Source organism: Juglans regia, chromosome 7 (genome assembly GCF_001411555.2).
Source record: "Juglans regia cultivar Chandler chromosome 7, Walnut 2.0, whole genome shotgun sequence".
Lineage (NCBI taxonomy): Eukaryota > Viridiplantae > Streptophyta > Magnoliopsida > Fagales > Juglandaceae > Juglans > Juglans regia.
In genome coordinates, this window is record NC_049907.1 from 16,007,736 (window position 1) to 16,025,402 (window position 17,667).

At 34.0% G+C, this 17,667-nt stretch overlaps 1 protein-coding gene and 1 pseudogene across 1 annotated transcript; both read right to left on the minus strand.

Annotated features, from left to right (window-relative positions):
- Positions 1–2,929: 2,929 nt before the first annotated feature.
- LOC108983740 lies at positions 2,930–3,953 on the minus strand (annotated as a pseudogene).
- Positions 3,954–9,367: 5,414 nt separating this feature from the next.
- LOC108983741 lies at positions 9,368–10,432 on the minus strand. The gene is made up of 4 exons (XM_018955486.2): positions 10,314–10,432; positions 10,075–10,178; positions 9,745–9,970; positions 9,368–9,644 (listed from the first exon to the last, which is right to left on the minus strand). Exons 1-4 carry the CDS (start codon positions 10,393–10,395, stop codon positions 9,529–9,531), a joined length of 528 nt encoding a protein of 175 aa, XP_018811031.2. The 5' UTR covers positions 10,396–10,432; the 3' UTR covers positions 9,368–9,528.
- Positions 10,433–17,667: the final 7,235 nt, after the last annotated feature.

The window sequence follows — 17,667 nt, forward strand, 5'->3', positions numbered from 1 at the left end:
TATCTCCATCAAAATCCAATAATGTTTTAGATCTTATTTTTTCTGATGTTTGGGGACCCTCTCCTGTTCCTTCTGTTGAAGGGTACCGCTATTATGTGATATTTGTTGATGATTTCAGTAAATTCACATGGTTTTATCATTTAGTTCACAAATCTGGTGTTGAACGTACCTTTTATAATTTCCAATTGCTTGTTGAACGTTAGTTTGAACATAAAATCAAAATGATTAAAACTAATTGGGGAGGTGAATATCGTTGTCTTAATGCTTATTTTCAATCTATAGGTATCACTCATTGTCTGATTCTTCCGCACACCCATGAACAAAATGGCTCTGTAGAATGCAAAAATCGACACATTTGAAACTAGGCTTTCACTCATGGCCCATGCAAGTGTTCCTTAACAATATTGGACTGATGCCTTTTTCACGGCATGTTATCTCATCAATCGTCTTCTGTCACCTCTTCTTAAAAATCAGTCTCCTCTTTTTTCTTTGTCTTTGACCAGGCCCAATTACAAATTTTTCAAAATTTTTGGCTGTGCATGTTGGCCCCACTTGGGCCCTTATAATTCTCATAATTTGGATTATTGATCCAAATTGTGCATTTTTTTGGGTTACATCCCATCTCAGAAAGGATATAAGTGTTTTCATTAGCCCAGTGGTCGTATTTACATCTCATGAGATGTTCAGTTTGATGAGCAACGTTTTCCCTTTCGGTAAGCCCAGCAGCAACTAACCTGTGATTCCCTACCAGCCCACACCATTTTTCTTCCATCTTTTCTGTAGGTCCAAGCAAGTGATTCCACCAATGGGCCTCAGTCTCATTTCTCTCCAAGCCCAGCGCCTATTAATTCATATAGTGATCACGTGCCACCTTCTTCTCCCTCACCATAGGCACGCTTTCCTTTGCAACATGCACCTAGGCATCAATATGCATTTTTTAGCCCGCCATCTCTAACAGCTTCACCTACACCTCCTTGAACAGTAAGTATTGCTCGTTCTATACATACTCAGTTGCAGAACAACATCACCTAGCCTAAGATCCACACCGATGGCACTATGCCTTATCCACCTCGTGCCATGGTTGTCACCATTGACCTCTCCACTGCTTTGGAGCCCACTTCTTTCACTACTGCATTCAAAGATGCTACTTGATGCCAAGCAATGAACTCTAAATTTGATGCACTACTGAAGAATCACACGTGGTCTTTGGTTCCGTTTCATCCTTCCATGAATCTGGTTGGTTCAAAATGGGTATTTCACCTCAATCGCCATGTAGATGGTACCATTGAACGGCACAAGGCTCACCTTGTTGCCAAAGGCTACACTTAGCAACCTGGTCTCGAATATACCGAGACATATAGTCCTATCATCAAGCCTTAAACAATTCGGTTGATTCTATCCATTGCCATCTCACGTCGATGGCCAATACATCAGTTGGACGTCTAAAACGCCTTCCTGCATGGACAAATATTGGAGACTATTTTTATGTCTCAACCACAAGGGTCCATTCATCCCCAGTACCCTCACCATGTCTGCAAGTTGAACTGTGTCATTTTTGGTCTAAAACAAGCACCTCGTGCTTGGCTCTCAAGGTTAAGCTAATGGCTACTTGAGTTGAGTTTTCATTCCTCTAAGGTTGATCATTCATTATTTCTGTATCATAAAAAAAATGTGCAACTATTTCTCCTAATCTATGTGGATGACATTATCATCATTGGTTCTTCACAAATGGACATTGACACTCCCTCTTTAACAACTGCATCGTGATCTTCCCATCAAGGACTTGGGTCCTTTAAATGTCTTTCTCGACATTGAAAATCATCGAAACTCTTATGGGATTTTTCTCTCTCAATCTCACTATATTACAGATTTTTTTACAGAGAACAAATATGCACCATGCGAAGCCAATCGCAACCCCCATGTCCTCTACACAGAACCTTTCCCTGTTTGATAGTGAGGCTTTTTCGGATCCAACTCTCTGTCGTAGCACGAATGGTGCTCTGCAATATGTTTTATTGACACAACTTGATCTTTCTTATGTTGTAAATCGGGTTTGCCAGTACATGCAACGTCCTACAATAAATCATTGGACTGCCGTTAAGCGTATTCTATGCTATCTTTATTCAACATCACCACATGAGCTTAGTATTGGTACCACTTCAAATACTATTTTGCAAGCTTTCTCGGACTCTGATTGCACTAGGTGTCCTGACGATCGGCACTCTACAAGTGGCTATCTTATTTACTTTGGAACAAATCTCATTTCATGGAGTTCAAAGAAGCAACAAAATAGGGCCCGTCAAGCACCAAAGCCGAGTATCAGACTTTTGCAAATTCCACTGTTGGACTCATATGGTTACAAGCTCTATTAAAGGAACTTGGAATTTTTCTTCCAAAACCCCCGCTTCTCTGGTGTGACAATATTGGCGTGACCTATCTCTCGATTAATCCCATTTTTCAACACCAAACATGTTGCCATTGATTTTCACATTGTCCATGAACGTGTTACTCATCATTAACTTGATGTTCGTTTCATTTTCGAAAAGATCAACCAGTTGATGTTCTAACAAAACCACTTGTAGTGCAAAAATTTTCACTACTTCAAGACAAGCTCATTGTATGCTTACCTCCATTAAGCTTGAGGGGGGAAGTCAGCACACCCTCTGTTCTAGGCGTAATTCACTCCAAAGATATCAATCCAGGAAGTCAACCTTCGAAGATCAAGTTGCCATCGTAGTTCAAGTTGGTCAATCAGTGTTTTCCTTTTTTGTTGTTGTACAACTGTTTCGTATCCCACAATTCATGGGATTATATTTAAGTCTTATGTGTATATCTTATACGATCTTGTACTGTCAAAGTGAACAAGAGACAATACTCTGTTTTAAGGAGTGGCTACATAAAATTCCTAGTGACTATTGCATGAGTCATGTTATGATATCAACAGTGTTGCATAGAGAGTCTCATTCCATGAGTTAGGAACCCCAGGGAGGCACCAGTGGCTGCATTCTTGGATCTTCCCATATCTAGTTTGTATTCCCGGATGTCTATAAATTGAGAGATCCCATCCTTTCTGTAGTCTATCATTTTTGTAACGTTGAGGTAAAACATTGGCGTTCTCATCTCTGCTATTATAGATGAATAATGTTCATCATCCACGGATAGGGTGCAAGATGAGTCTCATTTGTTATAGCCTGAGTCTCACCAAGACAGTTCCCTCCAGAATTCCATTGCCCTCCTCCTCTGCAATGTGGACAGACGACAATTGAGATTAAATCAGCCTGCCCTCTATGAAATTAGCAATATGTTCATTCTTCTCCTACAAACGCTGAAAAGCTCAGTGTTTAGTTTTCCCCTGAAGTTCAACTTTACCTGAAATGTGAAGCTGAATATCCCTGGAAAAAGGCCCTTGTACGAGTGCTGTCAACTTTGCGATCAACCCATTTTGCCCATGTCCATAAGGTTTTAGCATATGCTTCTTTTAGTTCCAAGTTTCCAACCCTTTATAGATATGACTCCCTTCCTAGAAATAATTTTTGCTTAAAAAATGAGTAAAGTCATATCAAACTACATCATTTAATAAGTTTGCTTTTAATATCTCTATGTAGAATGTAGATCTAGCAGTATATTATTATGATATACCAATTTGTCACTTGGTTAAGTGCTGGAATTGTTGGAGCAATACTGATCATTAAGGCTACTTTACACATCTCATAATTCGTGGTTTCTAGTATATAAAAAATCAACAGTGTTCCCTTTAAAGGTTATGTGTTGAGTCTACCAGTGGCATGTGTTGAAGATGATTATATCAGTATTATGGTACTTGGAGGAAGAGTCTCGGATCATGTCAAGCCTCAGTGTGTCCCTTTAAAGCCCAACCTTGTCCTTGGACTTTCCATTCCTGGACAAGGAATGGTGATTTTGATGTAGTCTATTGAGCATTTGTAATCCTTCATTAATGCAGAAAACGTAAAATAAAATGTCAAATATGCAGCTGTTGTTTAAGAAAAGTTTAGCGCCAAATAGAGCTAATTGCCCAGCTTATGCAGTCCTTGTTTCTAAATGCTTCAGAACTATAATTTAGCTCATATATGTATTTCTTAACCTGATATAACTCTTTTATCACTTCACTTTAAAACATTCATCCGAGAGATTTAAGGCAAATCTAAACCTAACCTACATAATCTAAGTCATATATCTCACTTCAACAATAAAGCAGAAAAATGAAGTAAATGGAAAGACAAACAGAGTAAATTTACAGCAAACACACTTAATAGCTAGTAAAGAACAAAGATTTTTAGACTTACTCCAAATCTGAAAGAATAAAATCCTTGAGTCTTGAACCCGCACCTTCCTAAAACTTAAAAGATTCTACTTTGGTCTCTGAGGCCACATGTTCCTATTCAAGGAGTCCCCCACAAAGACCAACTTTCTCCCTCTCAACGTGAGCATCATTTTTCTTCAACTAAACCTGTATAGTTCAGTATTAGAGATGCATGCACAACATGGCATCACCACTCTCAACTCAGAAGATCATCAAGGATCAGAAGGTGCTCGTGACAACATCACAGGAGCTGATCTGCAGACAGTGTCATCATCAAGTGCACCACCTGCCTGTAATAGTGTTGCTATTAATTTACTAGAAAGTCTTTCTTGTAGCTGAGTTGTAATGTACATTTATGTAATTGTAGAGTTAGTTATGCAGCAGTACAGATTTGTTGTATATTCGATTATTCCGTAGTTGGTTAAAATTGTTTTCCTTTGTGTGTACATAAGGAGCTGCGCATTGTAATAGCAAGAGGTACTTTTTGGAGTAAAGTAGCCATTCACAGCAAATTCTCTCTCTGCTCTTTTCCTTCTTCCTACTTTCTTCTCTAGTTTTACTAGTTTCTAATTCTTACATAAAGACACCCATATGTCCCTAGAAAATAACCAAAACAAGTGAACCTTGGGGGATTCGACAACGTGAGGCTTCCACTGGTATCTGAGATAGTCGAATCTACCCGGTGGTTCTTGAAGCCGTTGAAGGTGTCATGAAGATACTGGCAAAGCTAGGGTAGATAAAGAGGGCTATTATCATCTAAAACCCAAGTACTATCATAGATATTGCAAGAAGAAAGGTCACGTATAATATCAGACTCAGTTTTGGCTGAATTCCCACTAGTTCATTGGTTGTGCTGAGTGAAAAGGGCGTGCAGTTTACTGCACGAGCCCACAAAAAAATTGGTGTTCAAATAATTTATGAAAGAGAAGAAAGAGACAAGGTTGGCGGGGAAGAGAAATAGTGAAGCGGGAGTGGTTGCAGGGAGGTAGTCATTGGCGAGGGATGATGAGATGAGGAAGAAGAGAGGGAGAAATGGGACTAAATGGCGGGTTATTGGGAGTGAGAGATGTCAAGGGAGGGTTCTTGGGAATTCTAAAAGAGTGGTGGAGAGGTTCTGGAGAAATTCCATTAGAGGGAAAGAAGAAGGAACAAGAAAGATACGACAAATTTCTTTTGGGGGTCAAACTCTGTGATTGAATAAAACCCACCTCACATACGAGACAAGTGTTTACTAAGGATCTGATTATGATTTGTGAGTATAAATATGTGAAGATTTTTGAGATGCATAATTTTTTAAATTTGCTTATTCCACAAGTGTTAGAAGATTGGTCTCAATGTGTCAATGGCATACAATATTCCCAAGAATAGTCTGTCTCATGGTTAATGTCGAATCTCTGCCTCCTCCTCTTCCTCTTCCTCTTCCTCTTCTTTAAAGATGTACATACATGCATACATACATATATATATATATATATCTATATATATATACACACACGTATATTCATATTTGGGTTCATAGATATTAAGTTTAGAGCTTTCACGTTATGATAGCAAACTTCTGAGCATTGGCAGTGGACTATGCATCTTCATATGCAAAATCACATCTTTTGAAGATTGATTTTGCATATGAAGAAAAACTCTCACATTGGATTATGCATTTTTGAACCAAATAATAATAAAATATTTATTATTTTATTAATATTTTTTTTTCCTAAATCAATAGACCATCCAACTACCAACCAAAATCACGAAAATCTGCTTATTTCCATACAAATTCAACTACCAACCAAATTAATTCTATACAAATTCAACCTTCTTGCCAAAATAAATTCCATACATATTTGTAACTTAATACAATGTAATTCCATACAAATTAAACTTCCAACCAAAATAAATTCTATACAGATTCAAATAAATCTCATGTATCTTGTGCTCAAATTCCATGTATTATCAACTTAATACAAATTTCATGTATCAGAATCAACTTAATAGAAATTCCATAAAATTGATTTTAATACAAATTCATACACAAATTTGATTTTAATACAAAATCCACAAACTCCAAAAGTGATAAAAATTAGCAAGTTTTTCCACAACAGCTCCACAGCAGTTTCCATGTCGTTGATAGCAACCAGCAGTACAAAAAATGATAAAATTGGTGCGCAACCAGCAGCACAACAATACCCAAAATATGTTACCACACAGTGAAAACAATTACAAAATCACCATCATACAAACATACAACTATGTGTGAGATATGACCTTATTCCATTGTTCCTCAATGATTTCCATTCGAAGATTATGGTAATACTCTTGTTGCACAAAATTCATGAAATCAATGATTCAATATCCAATTTCATAATTTCCATATCAGATTTTCTCTTCTTAAGAGCTACTAATTTAGATCTATCTTCTTCAGCCTTAATTTCCAAATCAAGTTTTCTCTTCTTAACAAGTAGTAACCCAGATTTTTCACTCTCATACTTCAATTATGATTCTCTTATCTCCATCATACAAGTCCGTCTATTATCTTTCATTTGGCTTAAGGCCTCATTAATTACATTATTTTATCTTTCGTTACATTTTCTTTGTTTCTCTCTTACTTTTTCAACCTTTTTGCTTGGAGGTCTCTCACGATCCACGACCACATTTTCCATGTCTTCCCCTAAACGTATTGAGTTTGGAGTAATACCTGAACATGACACATTGTCTTTTTTTCTTACAAGGTCCATGTGTGCTTGCCTTTTCGGTTGGTGTCTCAAAAGATTCCAACAATGATCTATGTTAAAGTTTGTTTTTTGGATCTCTTGATACAACATTTTTGTCTTATCAATGTACAAAATAGTGGAACAATTAGTTGGGTTATGTCGTTGCAAATACTTAATAATTAGAACAATAAAACATCTAATTAAGCATTATACCTTGTCTAGCTCGATCGCACTGCTTGGATGCATTCCTTCAACTTGGGCTATGCTATCACAAAATTTATTGACGCATTTTTTAATGATTGACCATTGATTGGTCAAAGAGGGGATAGACCGTTCTTGACTATTAGGTTTTTTATAGGTGGAGTGGTACTCAAATTCTACTCCACAATTGTGTGGAGGATTGGTCAGTCCCCCGTATAGAGTCCATACTAATGTTAAGCCAAGCTAAAACGAGGAGAGTATCTTCCTCTGCAGTAAATGACACACCCCACTGAGATTTTTGTTTCCTTTTTTCCCGTTGGCGTTGTGTCGCTTGGACATCAGCATTTGCACTGTCCATAGGGGATTGTTAATACCACCCTTACCACTTTCTAACAGTGTGGTGAACAAGGGATCCTTATTAGTTAAACAATTCATCATTCAACAAAATATTGAATGATGAAAGTTTAGATGAAAGTTTAAAATATTGAATGATGAAAGTTTAGATGAAAGTTTAAAATATTATTTTTTTAATATTATTATTGTTTTGGAATTTGAAAAAGTTGAATTGAGATTTGAAAAAATTGAATTGTTTATTATATTTTGTGTAGAAATTTAAAAAAGTTGTAATAATGAGATGAAATGAGAATTTTGTGTCTCATCTCACTTGCCAAACCTATTTTAAAACAACACATGGGAAAAGTATGTATGCTTGAAAAGTGCAAAACAAATAAGAAAAATATTCATGAAGAGAATAAGATGAAAAAATGAAAATCAATATATCTGCCAAGAATGAAGTTATCTAAATGACAATTTATCAACTAAACCAAAAAAATGAAATAATCAATATATATGCCAAGCATGCTTCCTAAATACTAAATACCAAAATCATGTATACTATGGTCTAGTATATACATTGTACGTAGATTAGTCCAAGAAAAACCAAACCCAGTTAATTTTAATATCATGTAATTAAACATATAATTCCTGGTTGAAATAAAAATAATTTACTCCTCATTGCATGTTCTCTAACTATAGACAACAACACTACCTTCTTTCTCTTTTTTCATGATTGCAAATTTTGTCAAATTCTCCTTCCCTGAGTTTACTACCTTATTTCTCTCTCACCTCAACTTGGTCCTATCTACCACCAAACACTATCATGCTTGTTGGTGACAACATCGTAAAATCTGTTCAAGGGCACATACCACATTTTACCCAATTTTTGTTCTACTAATTGGCAATACCTACGTAGGTGATTTAGATAGCAAAGGACACATTACAACAATTCCATTAAATTTGAGTACCAACAAATCAATTTATGCTCCCGATTCTATCAAACTTCCTCACCCTCCATGATGTTTTCCCCCATACCCTTCTAAAACTTCCAGGTTCTTCCCCTTTCTCATCACCCTACAATTATTTTTTAAAATGACCCTGCTATCTACAATGATGACAGAACAAGGAGACTTTTTCATATACTAATTGTTGCCAAAAACCCTTTAATTCAAACAGTCCAATCTTTAATTCAAACACTAAATAGTCATACAGCATAAACCTAACCAAATCAGCAAAACCTAACCAAGAGAGGGAAAATCGAGTACCGGGCTACGAGAAGAGGCCATCGTTGATGAGCACTGTCCACAGGGCAAGGAACCTCAAAACCTAACGGGACAATGAAAATCTGTTCACAAGTCGTCGTTGTCGAAGATAGAAGAGATGAGTACTATCCACAAGCCGTCGTTGTTGAAGAGAGAGGATATACAAATTTGTTGAGAGTTGTTTCCTGGTGCCAAAGAATAGATACAAATCTGTTTGTGGAGAGAGAGAGAATCGAGAGTTGTTCTGGTGCCTTCGTAGTCAAAGAAAAAGAGAGAGCGAGGAGAAAAAAGTGTTCGAGAGATTTCTGTTGGGGAGAGAGAAAAAACAATAAAATTAATGTTTAGGGAGTGAACGGTGTTTCTTCAAATTTGAAGAAACATTGTTTATAGCTATGCAAAAATTTAAAGATGCATAATTCAATGTAGATGAATTTGAAGAAATATTATGCAAATATAAAGATGAATATGAAGATGCATAAGCCACTGCCAATGCTAATTTGGATCGTTTGGCCACGGCAACATGCATTCCAAAACCAAGAAAGTAGTAATCTGTCATGTTATTGATCATATAATTAGTATACATATCACGGCGATAAAAACCATGGGTCCTGAAAGTCATTCATAAAAATAAGTAACACATAATATTAAGGCTGTTCTTATTTGATCTATCCTTATCCAAAGCTAAAAATAAAAATAATAATTAAGGCAGTAAACCACGCCCCAGAACCATCAGTCCAAGCCCAAAGACGATTTGACTTATGGTTTTCTGTGCATTGCTTGCTTCAGCTTGAATGTGCTCAGCCACATTAAATTTACCTACAAAATCCAAATTCAAACGCCAGGTTACAATGCTTGACAATAACCAAAACAGAGATCAAAGATGTCTTAATTTACAGCCGAGTACAGCAACCAGTACCTCTTTCTTCGCCATTCCCACATGCTGCCTTGACAGTATCTCGAACATCCTGTATTGTGGCCTTATTATAAAACAAAAAGTTGGAGAAGATGTTTTCAATGCAGCCCAGGACAAGGTTTGTCTCAGTCAGGCACGCTCCAGTGCAGTATTCATCGGTATGTTCAGGAGCCACGTCGAGGTTTCCGCTCTCGTTCAATCTATAGGATTCTTCACAGCTACTGTAAATCTGTGATTTTTGTCCAAATGAAATCAAACCAAGCAATAGCGTGAGAAACTTCACAACGCGTAGGTGTTATGTTATGATGAATGAGTGAGTGAGGTTCTGCTTACATATTTATTATTGAAACACAGCAATGCTTTGGCAACAATTTCAGGAACATCATGCTCTTCATGAGTACCTCCAGTTTTAGGCACTTCAGGTTCTTCTGCCATCCCTGTCATGGATTATTGAGGAAAATTAAGCCAAAGACTCTTACCTGAAATCTATCTATATATATATATATATATATATATATATATATATATATATAGTGGGAGAAATTCATACAAATTTCTTTGTTCATGCGTACCTAAGTTGGCGTAAAGAACAGAAACAAAGGTAAGAGCTACAGCCAAAGGCCAGAGTACTCTTATGATAACTGAGATCGCCATGGCAGGAGTTTGCAGGCAATGTGAATTGGTGGAAGAAAGGGATGCTTTGGAGGGAGCTATATATCAATGCAGATTTACCAACCTTAGATTATGGTGACTGACTGGAATCCCGTTCGATTAATTTCTAGAATGACTCACCTAACCTATAATACTAATGGTGTGCATCATTTTAACAAATGAGTACCCATCTTTGACCGTGTTCGTGAGATCCTATGCTACTCATGTCTCATCAACTAGTTAGCTACACCCACAAAAAGATTGGGAAATCACTTCATTTTCACAAATTATCATGAGTCGTCCCATATTTCTCTTAAAAACAAAAAAATTACCCCTAAAAATTCTCAAAAAATATAAAACATCCCTATATACCCAATAAAATATTTGAAAAATAAAGTATTTTTTTTTTTATAAAAATAAATTATTTCAACTATTGATCATTTTCATGTGTTTTTACGTGTTTTATCTTTTTTAATTTGTTTGTAAAAAATATTCATGTTCTTTACTGTTTTATTTTCTTGAAAGTTATGTTATTGCTTTAATTTTTAATCTTTAATTTTCTTTTTCAAGTCTTTTATGAAAGGGGTTAGACTATACAGTCTTTTAAATTCTCCTTGTTGGATAAAATGAGTCTTTTTACGATGAAAAATTCTACTTCTCATCTCTTACAGGCTACACCATATACCAACATGTGATTTATCATTTTTGTCATTCTATTCAAAGACACACATATTGATGTGTAAAATATGTATTGTGTTTAAATAGAATGACAAAAATGACAAATTACATGTTAATATGTGGTGTAGAAATGATAGGTAACATTTCTCTTTCACAATAGGATCGAGATTAGAGTCATGCATTGGTAAGAAAGAAGAAATTAGTTTGGTGAATAATTGGCATGAAAATTAAAGAAAACTACTACGTACATGGTGTACTATTAATGTTGTTGTCCGTGCGTGTTAGAGTAAAATTGGGAGTAATGGAGAAGACTACGTGAGAGAGGGAGCAGATAGAATGCAAGTCACCAACTATTACTTGCCCACAACTACATGATCTCTAATATTTGAGTGCCAAAAAAATCAAACCTAAAAACTTGTCCGATCCTTCTTCACACTTCCTCATGCAAGTTTAAGGCAACGTTCCATTTGTGATCTGTGAGAGATCGATCAGCACACATATATCCCAGCTTGCACGGCTCATTAATTGTAAACCTCTGAACTTGGTATATGGGTCTAACAAGCATAGGTTGTTGATACATGCTGTTAATTCTTCTAGAGACCAGAATCTTGCATGCAATCTGATCTTTTCTTCTCCTTTGACAGAAATAAAATAGAAGGATAAATAGTTCTTATTTCATTTTATAAACATTACTTCACATTAGACAAAATAGAAAAGAGATCAGAATAGAAAGTTTACAGAAATAAACTCACAAACTGATATGTTTTTATGTTATACGTTAGATTTTTTTTGCAATAAAAATAAATTTATAATCCGATATATCATATCAAATTATGTCAACTTGTAAGTTTACGTCTGTGAGATTTCTTTGTGGCCAATCATTTCCCATATTACAATATTTGTTTGAGAGAGAGAATTGAAATTATATGTAAAATACATATTGTTAGAAAAAGGCAGCCCTTGTGATTCCACAGAACATCTTTGCCCTGTAAAAATAAAATAACATCATTTGATACTGATCAGAGAATCAGAGGGATTGTCCACAAAAATGGCAAATCGTTCAAAAAGGTTTCCATGACATTGACAAGCCCTTAAGAAGCTAACTTGTTTATAAATATATAATAGGATTTTTGAGTGTTGTTTTAATAATTGTTTATATGATTCAACTTTATTACTTATAAGTTGGTGTGAATCACATTATTTACTGTAAGACGCCTTTTTTTCTTTTCTTTTTTTTGTTTCAAATCTTGTGAGACGTGTTATAGTTATAAAAAAAAGATATCAAAAATACATTTTTCATATTTACTTGTATGACAATTAATTGCAAATAACCCTCCAAACAAGCCCCACAATGGGTTTGGTACTCTTCCAAGCCCAAATCTTATGGGCCCTTTTTCATAAAGTAGTGTTGGAGAAAGAGGTTGCCAAAAAAAAAAAATTTATTTATTATTTCTTACGGCACACATCAATAAATAATTTATTATTTTTATTCTTCTATTTAAATATATATATATTTATGTATAAATATGTGTCTTTAAATAAAATAATAAAAATGACAAATTATATATTAATGTGTAATATGAGAATGATGAATAGTATTTCTCTTAAGTAATTAAAACTTTATATGTCACTTTTGAGTCATGCCAGGGACATCCTATTTGACAATGAGAAATGCTAAATTATTTTTTTTTATATAAGAAAATTATAACGAGAAATGCTAAATGGCTCTATTAATTTGTCTGTTTATTTTGACCGCTTCTTTATTTTATTTTATTTTATTATTATTTATTTTTATAATAATTAAAGAAATGACTATTAGTGAATTAGTATATTTTTTATTTTTTATTTTTTTAAATATCTAAATATGTTTAAAAAATATTTGAAAAAAAAAATTACAATTACATTAGTGATAAATTTAAAAGAATAAAATAATGGGACGAGTAATGCTATATGCAGTCGTAGAATGCGCAAACGTCGTGCAATCGCTTTAAAAAATAGTGAAGTCTACTATTAAAAAATTAATTTATTTTTATGTGGGTCTCATATTTATACATTTTTTCAAAGTGATTACATGATACTTGCACACTCACGACTATAAATATTATTTTTCTTATAAGAATTTGGGACCATTTCTAAATTCGAAATTTTTAGCTTGGGTATGCAAGCCACACTTACAAAAAGGTTCATGTTATATCCATCGAGGGTGTAGCTCGAGAATAGCTCTCAATAAAATCATTTTATTATTTTTTTTATTTTTTTATATTCTTAAATATTTTAAAAAATTATAATATTATTAAAAAATATTTTTTTAATTATTAAGTAAAAGATAAATTTAAAAAAAAAAAAAAGTATGGGGAGGATGGATGTCATCGTGTCGGTGGTTTTAGCTTTTCTCAAAAAATGAAAAAAGCTAGAAACTACACTTATCTCATAATTATGTCAGAATGTGACGTGAGCTGTGAGCCTGTGGTTGGTTGATTGTAGAGAACTAGAAAGAAAAAAGATTAAAATACTGTAAAGATAGGGCGAGAATGGATGGCCAACTATTCATTATGGGTTATATTAACCTATACTGTTTCCATAAGGTCATGAGTCGTTTTCCTTATCTTTATTGTCCATATATACATATATTTGGCTTCTAGAATGAATGCTGCACATTGTTTTGCTAAACTATTAAGGAAAATCATGTTTGGATGACTCCCAAATGCGCCTATCAAATATGTCCTCCAGTATATTTTATTTTTTTATTTGTTTAATGATTAAGAAAGTGATTATTAATAAATTTATATATATTTTATTTTTATTTTTAAAATATTTTAAAAAAAAAGTGCGAAGGCATATTTGGTGGGACATAGTTAGGTGTCATCCTAGCATTATCCAACTATTAAATATGAATAAATTATATATATATATATATATATAGTTATGGCTAAGCAAGGCTGCTAGACATGAGAGCAATTGGCTTCCAGATACTGTTTTACACTACTAAATTGGTGGATTTTTTGTAACATAGATGTAGTAGTACTAATAAAACACCCATATTTTGAAAGGAACGAATGCAACATTGTTTGTATATATAATTCACTACAATAGATTTGACATTTTTGTGACCGTTTATAATTTGTGATGGTCACAAAACCGTCACCAAATGTAGTGTTTCGAGGCGGTTTTATTTAACCGTTATTAAATTTGGGATATTATTTAAAAAATATTACACGTATATGATTTACGTTTGAACCACACTTTTGTGATGGTTACACGTGCGCATGTAACTACTGCCTTATTCAAATATCAATGGTTCTCCGTCATTTTAGATTATAAAATGTTTGAACGTAATATTTTAAACGTTTGAATATACATCATAAGTTAGAACATATATTTATACGTTTAAATAGTTTTAAATTATATTTGAACAAGAATGGAAGTATGTGCGAACATAATATTTTAAACTTAATATATATTGCTTGATTGAATTACTTTCACGCGTCATGAGCAACATACAAAACAACATTTTGAATTGTATGCACTAGCATGTGATCATTCCAAAAGAACTGTTCGATATACGGGTTGCACAGTTTGGGATTATAGGTTTCATACCAAGGAGTGTGAACGTAATTGAAAAACTCAAAATTGTGGTTTGTTGGTTGAGGGTAGTCATGCAACGAAAGACATTGACTATTATGATGTCATAAGTGACATTATTGGATTGAAAATTTGAAATACCTAGGTGGAAATATAACATATTTATTTAAATATGATTGGTAAAATCTAAGCAGTGATCGATTATCAATACATAGAGATAACTACCTCACAAAAGTCAACAACGCATGTAAGTGGTATGAAGATGATCTATTTATACTGGCTTGTGAAGCGACCCAAGCATATTACTTAGTTGATCCAATAAAAGTGTCTTGTTGTGGACGTGTTTCACCGCCACCACCACTTTACGATCACCTGCAACCAAACAGTAAAGAGTTTGGGGGTTCGAGTGAACATCTCTAATGTCTAAATCAGTGACTTTAAGATGATAATAATAATAACAATAATTCGATCCCCTTTACTAACCTGGATTCCTCCTTTATATAGAGCTCTATGAGTTATCTTTATTCTCTTATCGAATAATGGTTATGCTTTATTCGAATTCAAATTTAGAGATAAGGGTTCATCTCTTACCAGATTTGAATGACAGCCTTTTCTATCCTTTGTCACTAACTGAATAGTTATCCAGTCGGTATTGGCTATGGGCTGGGTTCCCTTAGTATTGAGCTGGGCTTCTGGGTAATGATACAGGCTTTGGTTATTAGTAAGGACCCATGCCCACTTTGGGGGTTAACTGGTCAGGATATCCTATTCAAGCCTGAATATAGTGGAGATATAAGTTGGTGAGTGGTACAGAAGTTAGCCCTTTAGAATATTTATGATGCCTTAACAATAGTGGATAGTTTTAGTGATGTTGAAAATGATTCTTCAAATATAGAGGCCTACCAAAACAGTGGAGAGAGTATAGAGGCCAACTTGATATTGTCTCTAACGATATTTCAAGTATTCACTTTTTAGAATGAACTCAAACTAAAGTTTGGTCTTAAAAGAGGATGTATGAACTACAAATGAGTTGGTATCTGCATTATTTCGGTGTCACAAGGATAGGTGTTATGAACACTTTAAGAAATTTGAGATGTTCAAGGAGGCAATCCAAAAACCTTTCCAAGAAATGAATTTAGACGATTGGAAAAAAGTGCTGCGAACTTTTCTCAAACCCTAATTACCAAGTAATTACATTTTTTTACTCTAAATAATTTAGATTATGTGATAATTTCGTAGGGTATATTTAATTTTGTTAATTTTTCATGCAACACTTGAGTTCTATCAATGCACAAAATATATCAAATTTGACAATCTACCATCGGGTGGGTTCAAGCTTATTCCATCGAAAATGGTAATTAGTTATAGAAAAATGCTAATATTCTTACAATTTTATGCACATAACCATACGTGCCGACGGATAAGCTATTGAAACGGAAAATATTTTAATAGTTAAAATTATTATTTCAAATTAAAAAATAAAAAATTGAAAAAATGGGGTTGACACTCAATATGTAAAATGCTCTGCATAAAGCTATGTGTACATGTAGCACTACTCTTAGTTATTATATCTTTTTTATGAGTTAGTTTATGAATTAAGTGCTAATATATTTTTGTTAAAGTGGTTTAATTAGAAACGCGAAGATCCTGAAAACTTCTCTCTCATTCATGTGTATACCATGACCCATATTGATGCCAACTGCAAGTGGATTGATCATGTAGCGAAAGAGAATTACGCAAGTCAAATTTAGTTTTCAAAAAAAATATTTTATTATTAATCACTTTGTTTTTTTTTTTTTTTTTTTATCTTACTCATTACTCCTGAAATTATTGTAGGAAAAAAATGATTGAGTTGCATTTTGTTTCTAAAGAATCATCTCCCAGTGATATCAAGATATTTATCCTAGTCCTTGGGACAAGTTTGGTTATGTGAGAGAACTGGGACATTTTTTCAACCATTTGGGTTCAACATCCGTGACCTCGGGTTCTGAATTGAATAATCTTACTAAAGATTTAGATGCTGCGTGCTAAGAGATTGAGCAGATGAAAGCAAGACAACGAGAGATGGAGGATCTACTATCTCATTGGCTAGAGTTAGAAATGCTTTTATAGGAGCAACAAAAGGAGCAAGAGGAAAGAATACGTCTTGAAGTGCAAGAACAAATTTAGAATGAGATGATGGTCCATATGGAGCACATAATGTCACTCATTGTAGCAGAATCGTAACGCTTGAAAGATCAAGAAGAACTGATGCTTAGCCTTTTTATTTTCTTCCCTAAATTTTTTTTAAAAAAAATCAATTATTGTCTATGTATTTATGAAACAATTTGTACAATTTCCAATATATAATATCGTTTATGTATTTCTTAATTTGTTTAAAATTTATGTTCGAATGTAAACCTGCAACATTTGAATGTAATTGCAACCATTTGGTTTGATATTCAAACAGAAACAAATTAGAATGTGTGATGAAAAACATTCGAACAAACATAACCACGTTCAAAGATGTGGCACACAACGTGCAAATGTAGGTCTGTATATCCGAATTCTACTGACTTAACATTTGAACAAAATTTAAAGTAACTTTCAATTTAATTACAATGTAACATTATAACGTTACATAACCAACGTTCAAATAATGGTTACATTTGAACTACCTTTTACTTATTGTTCGCACTAATATAATTGAATGTTACAACATTACATTTGAATGTATAGCTTCCGTGATATTTGCGGATAACATTTGAACGTAGAGTTTGTACGTCCAAACGTTACTTGGGTGACGCAAATGAACCATAAAAAATTGGGTGTCATGTTCAAACGATCAACTAAACAGTACTGGAAATAAAAGCGTGATAAAAAATATTTTTTGTGACGATTAAACAGTAAATTGACACAACATCTATTTGGTGACGCGATTCTTATGTCGAGTAGGTGCGGTCTTTTTCCATCACTAAAAGTATTTAGTATCGGTTTTGTTTTGTTGTGTGATAGTTTCATTCGTCACAAATAAAG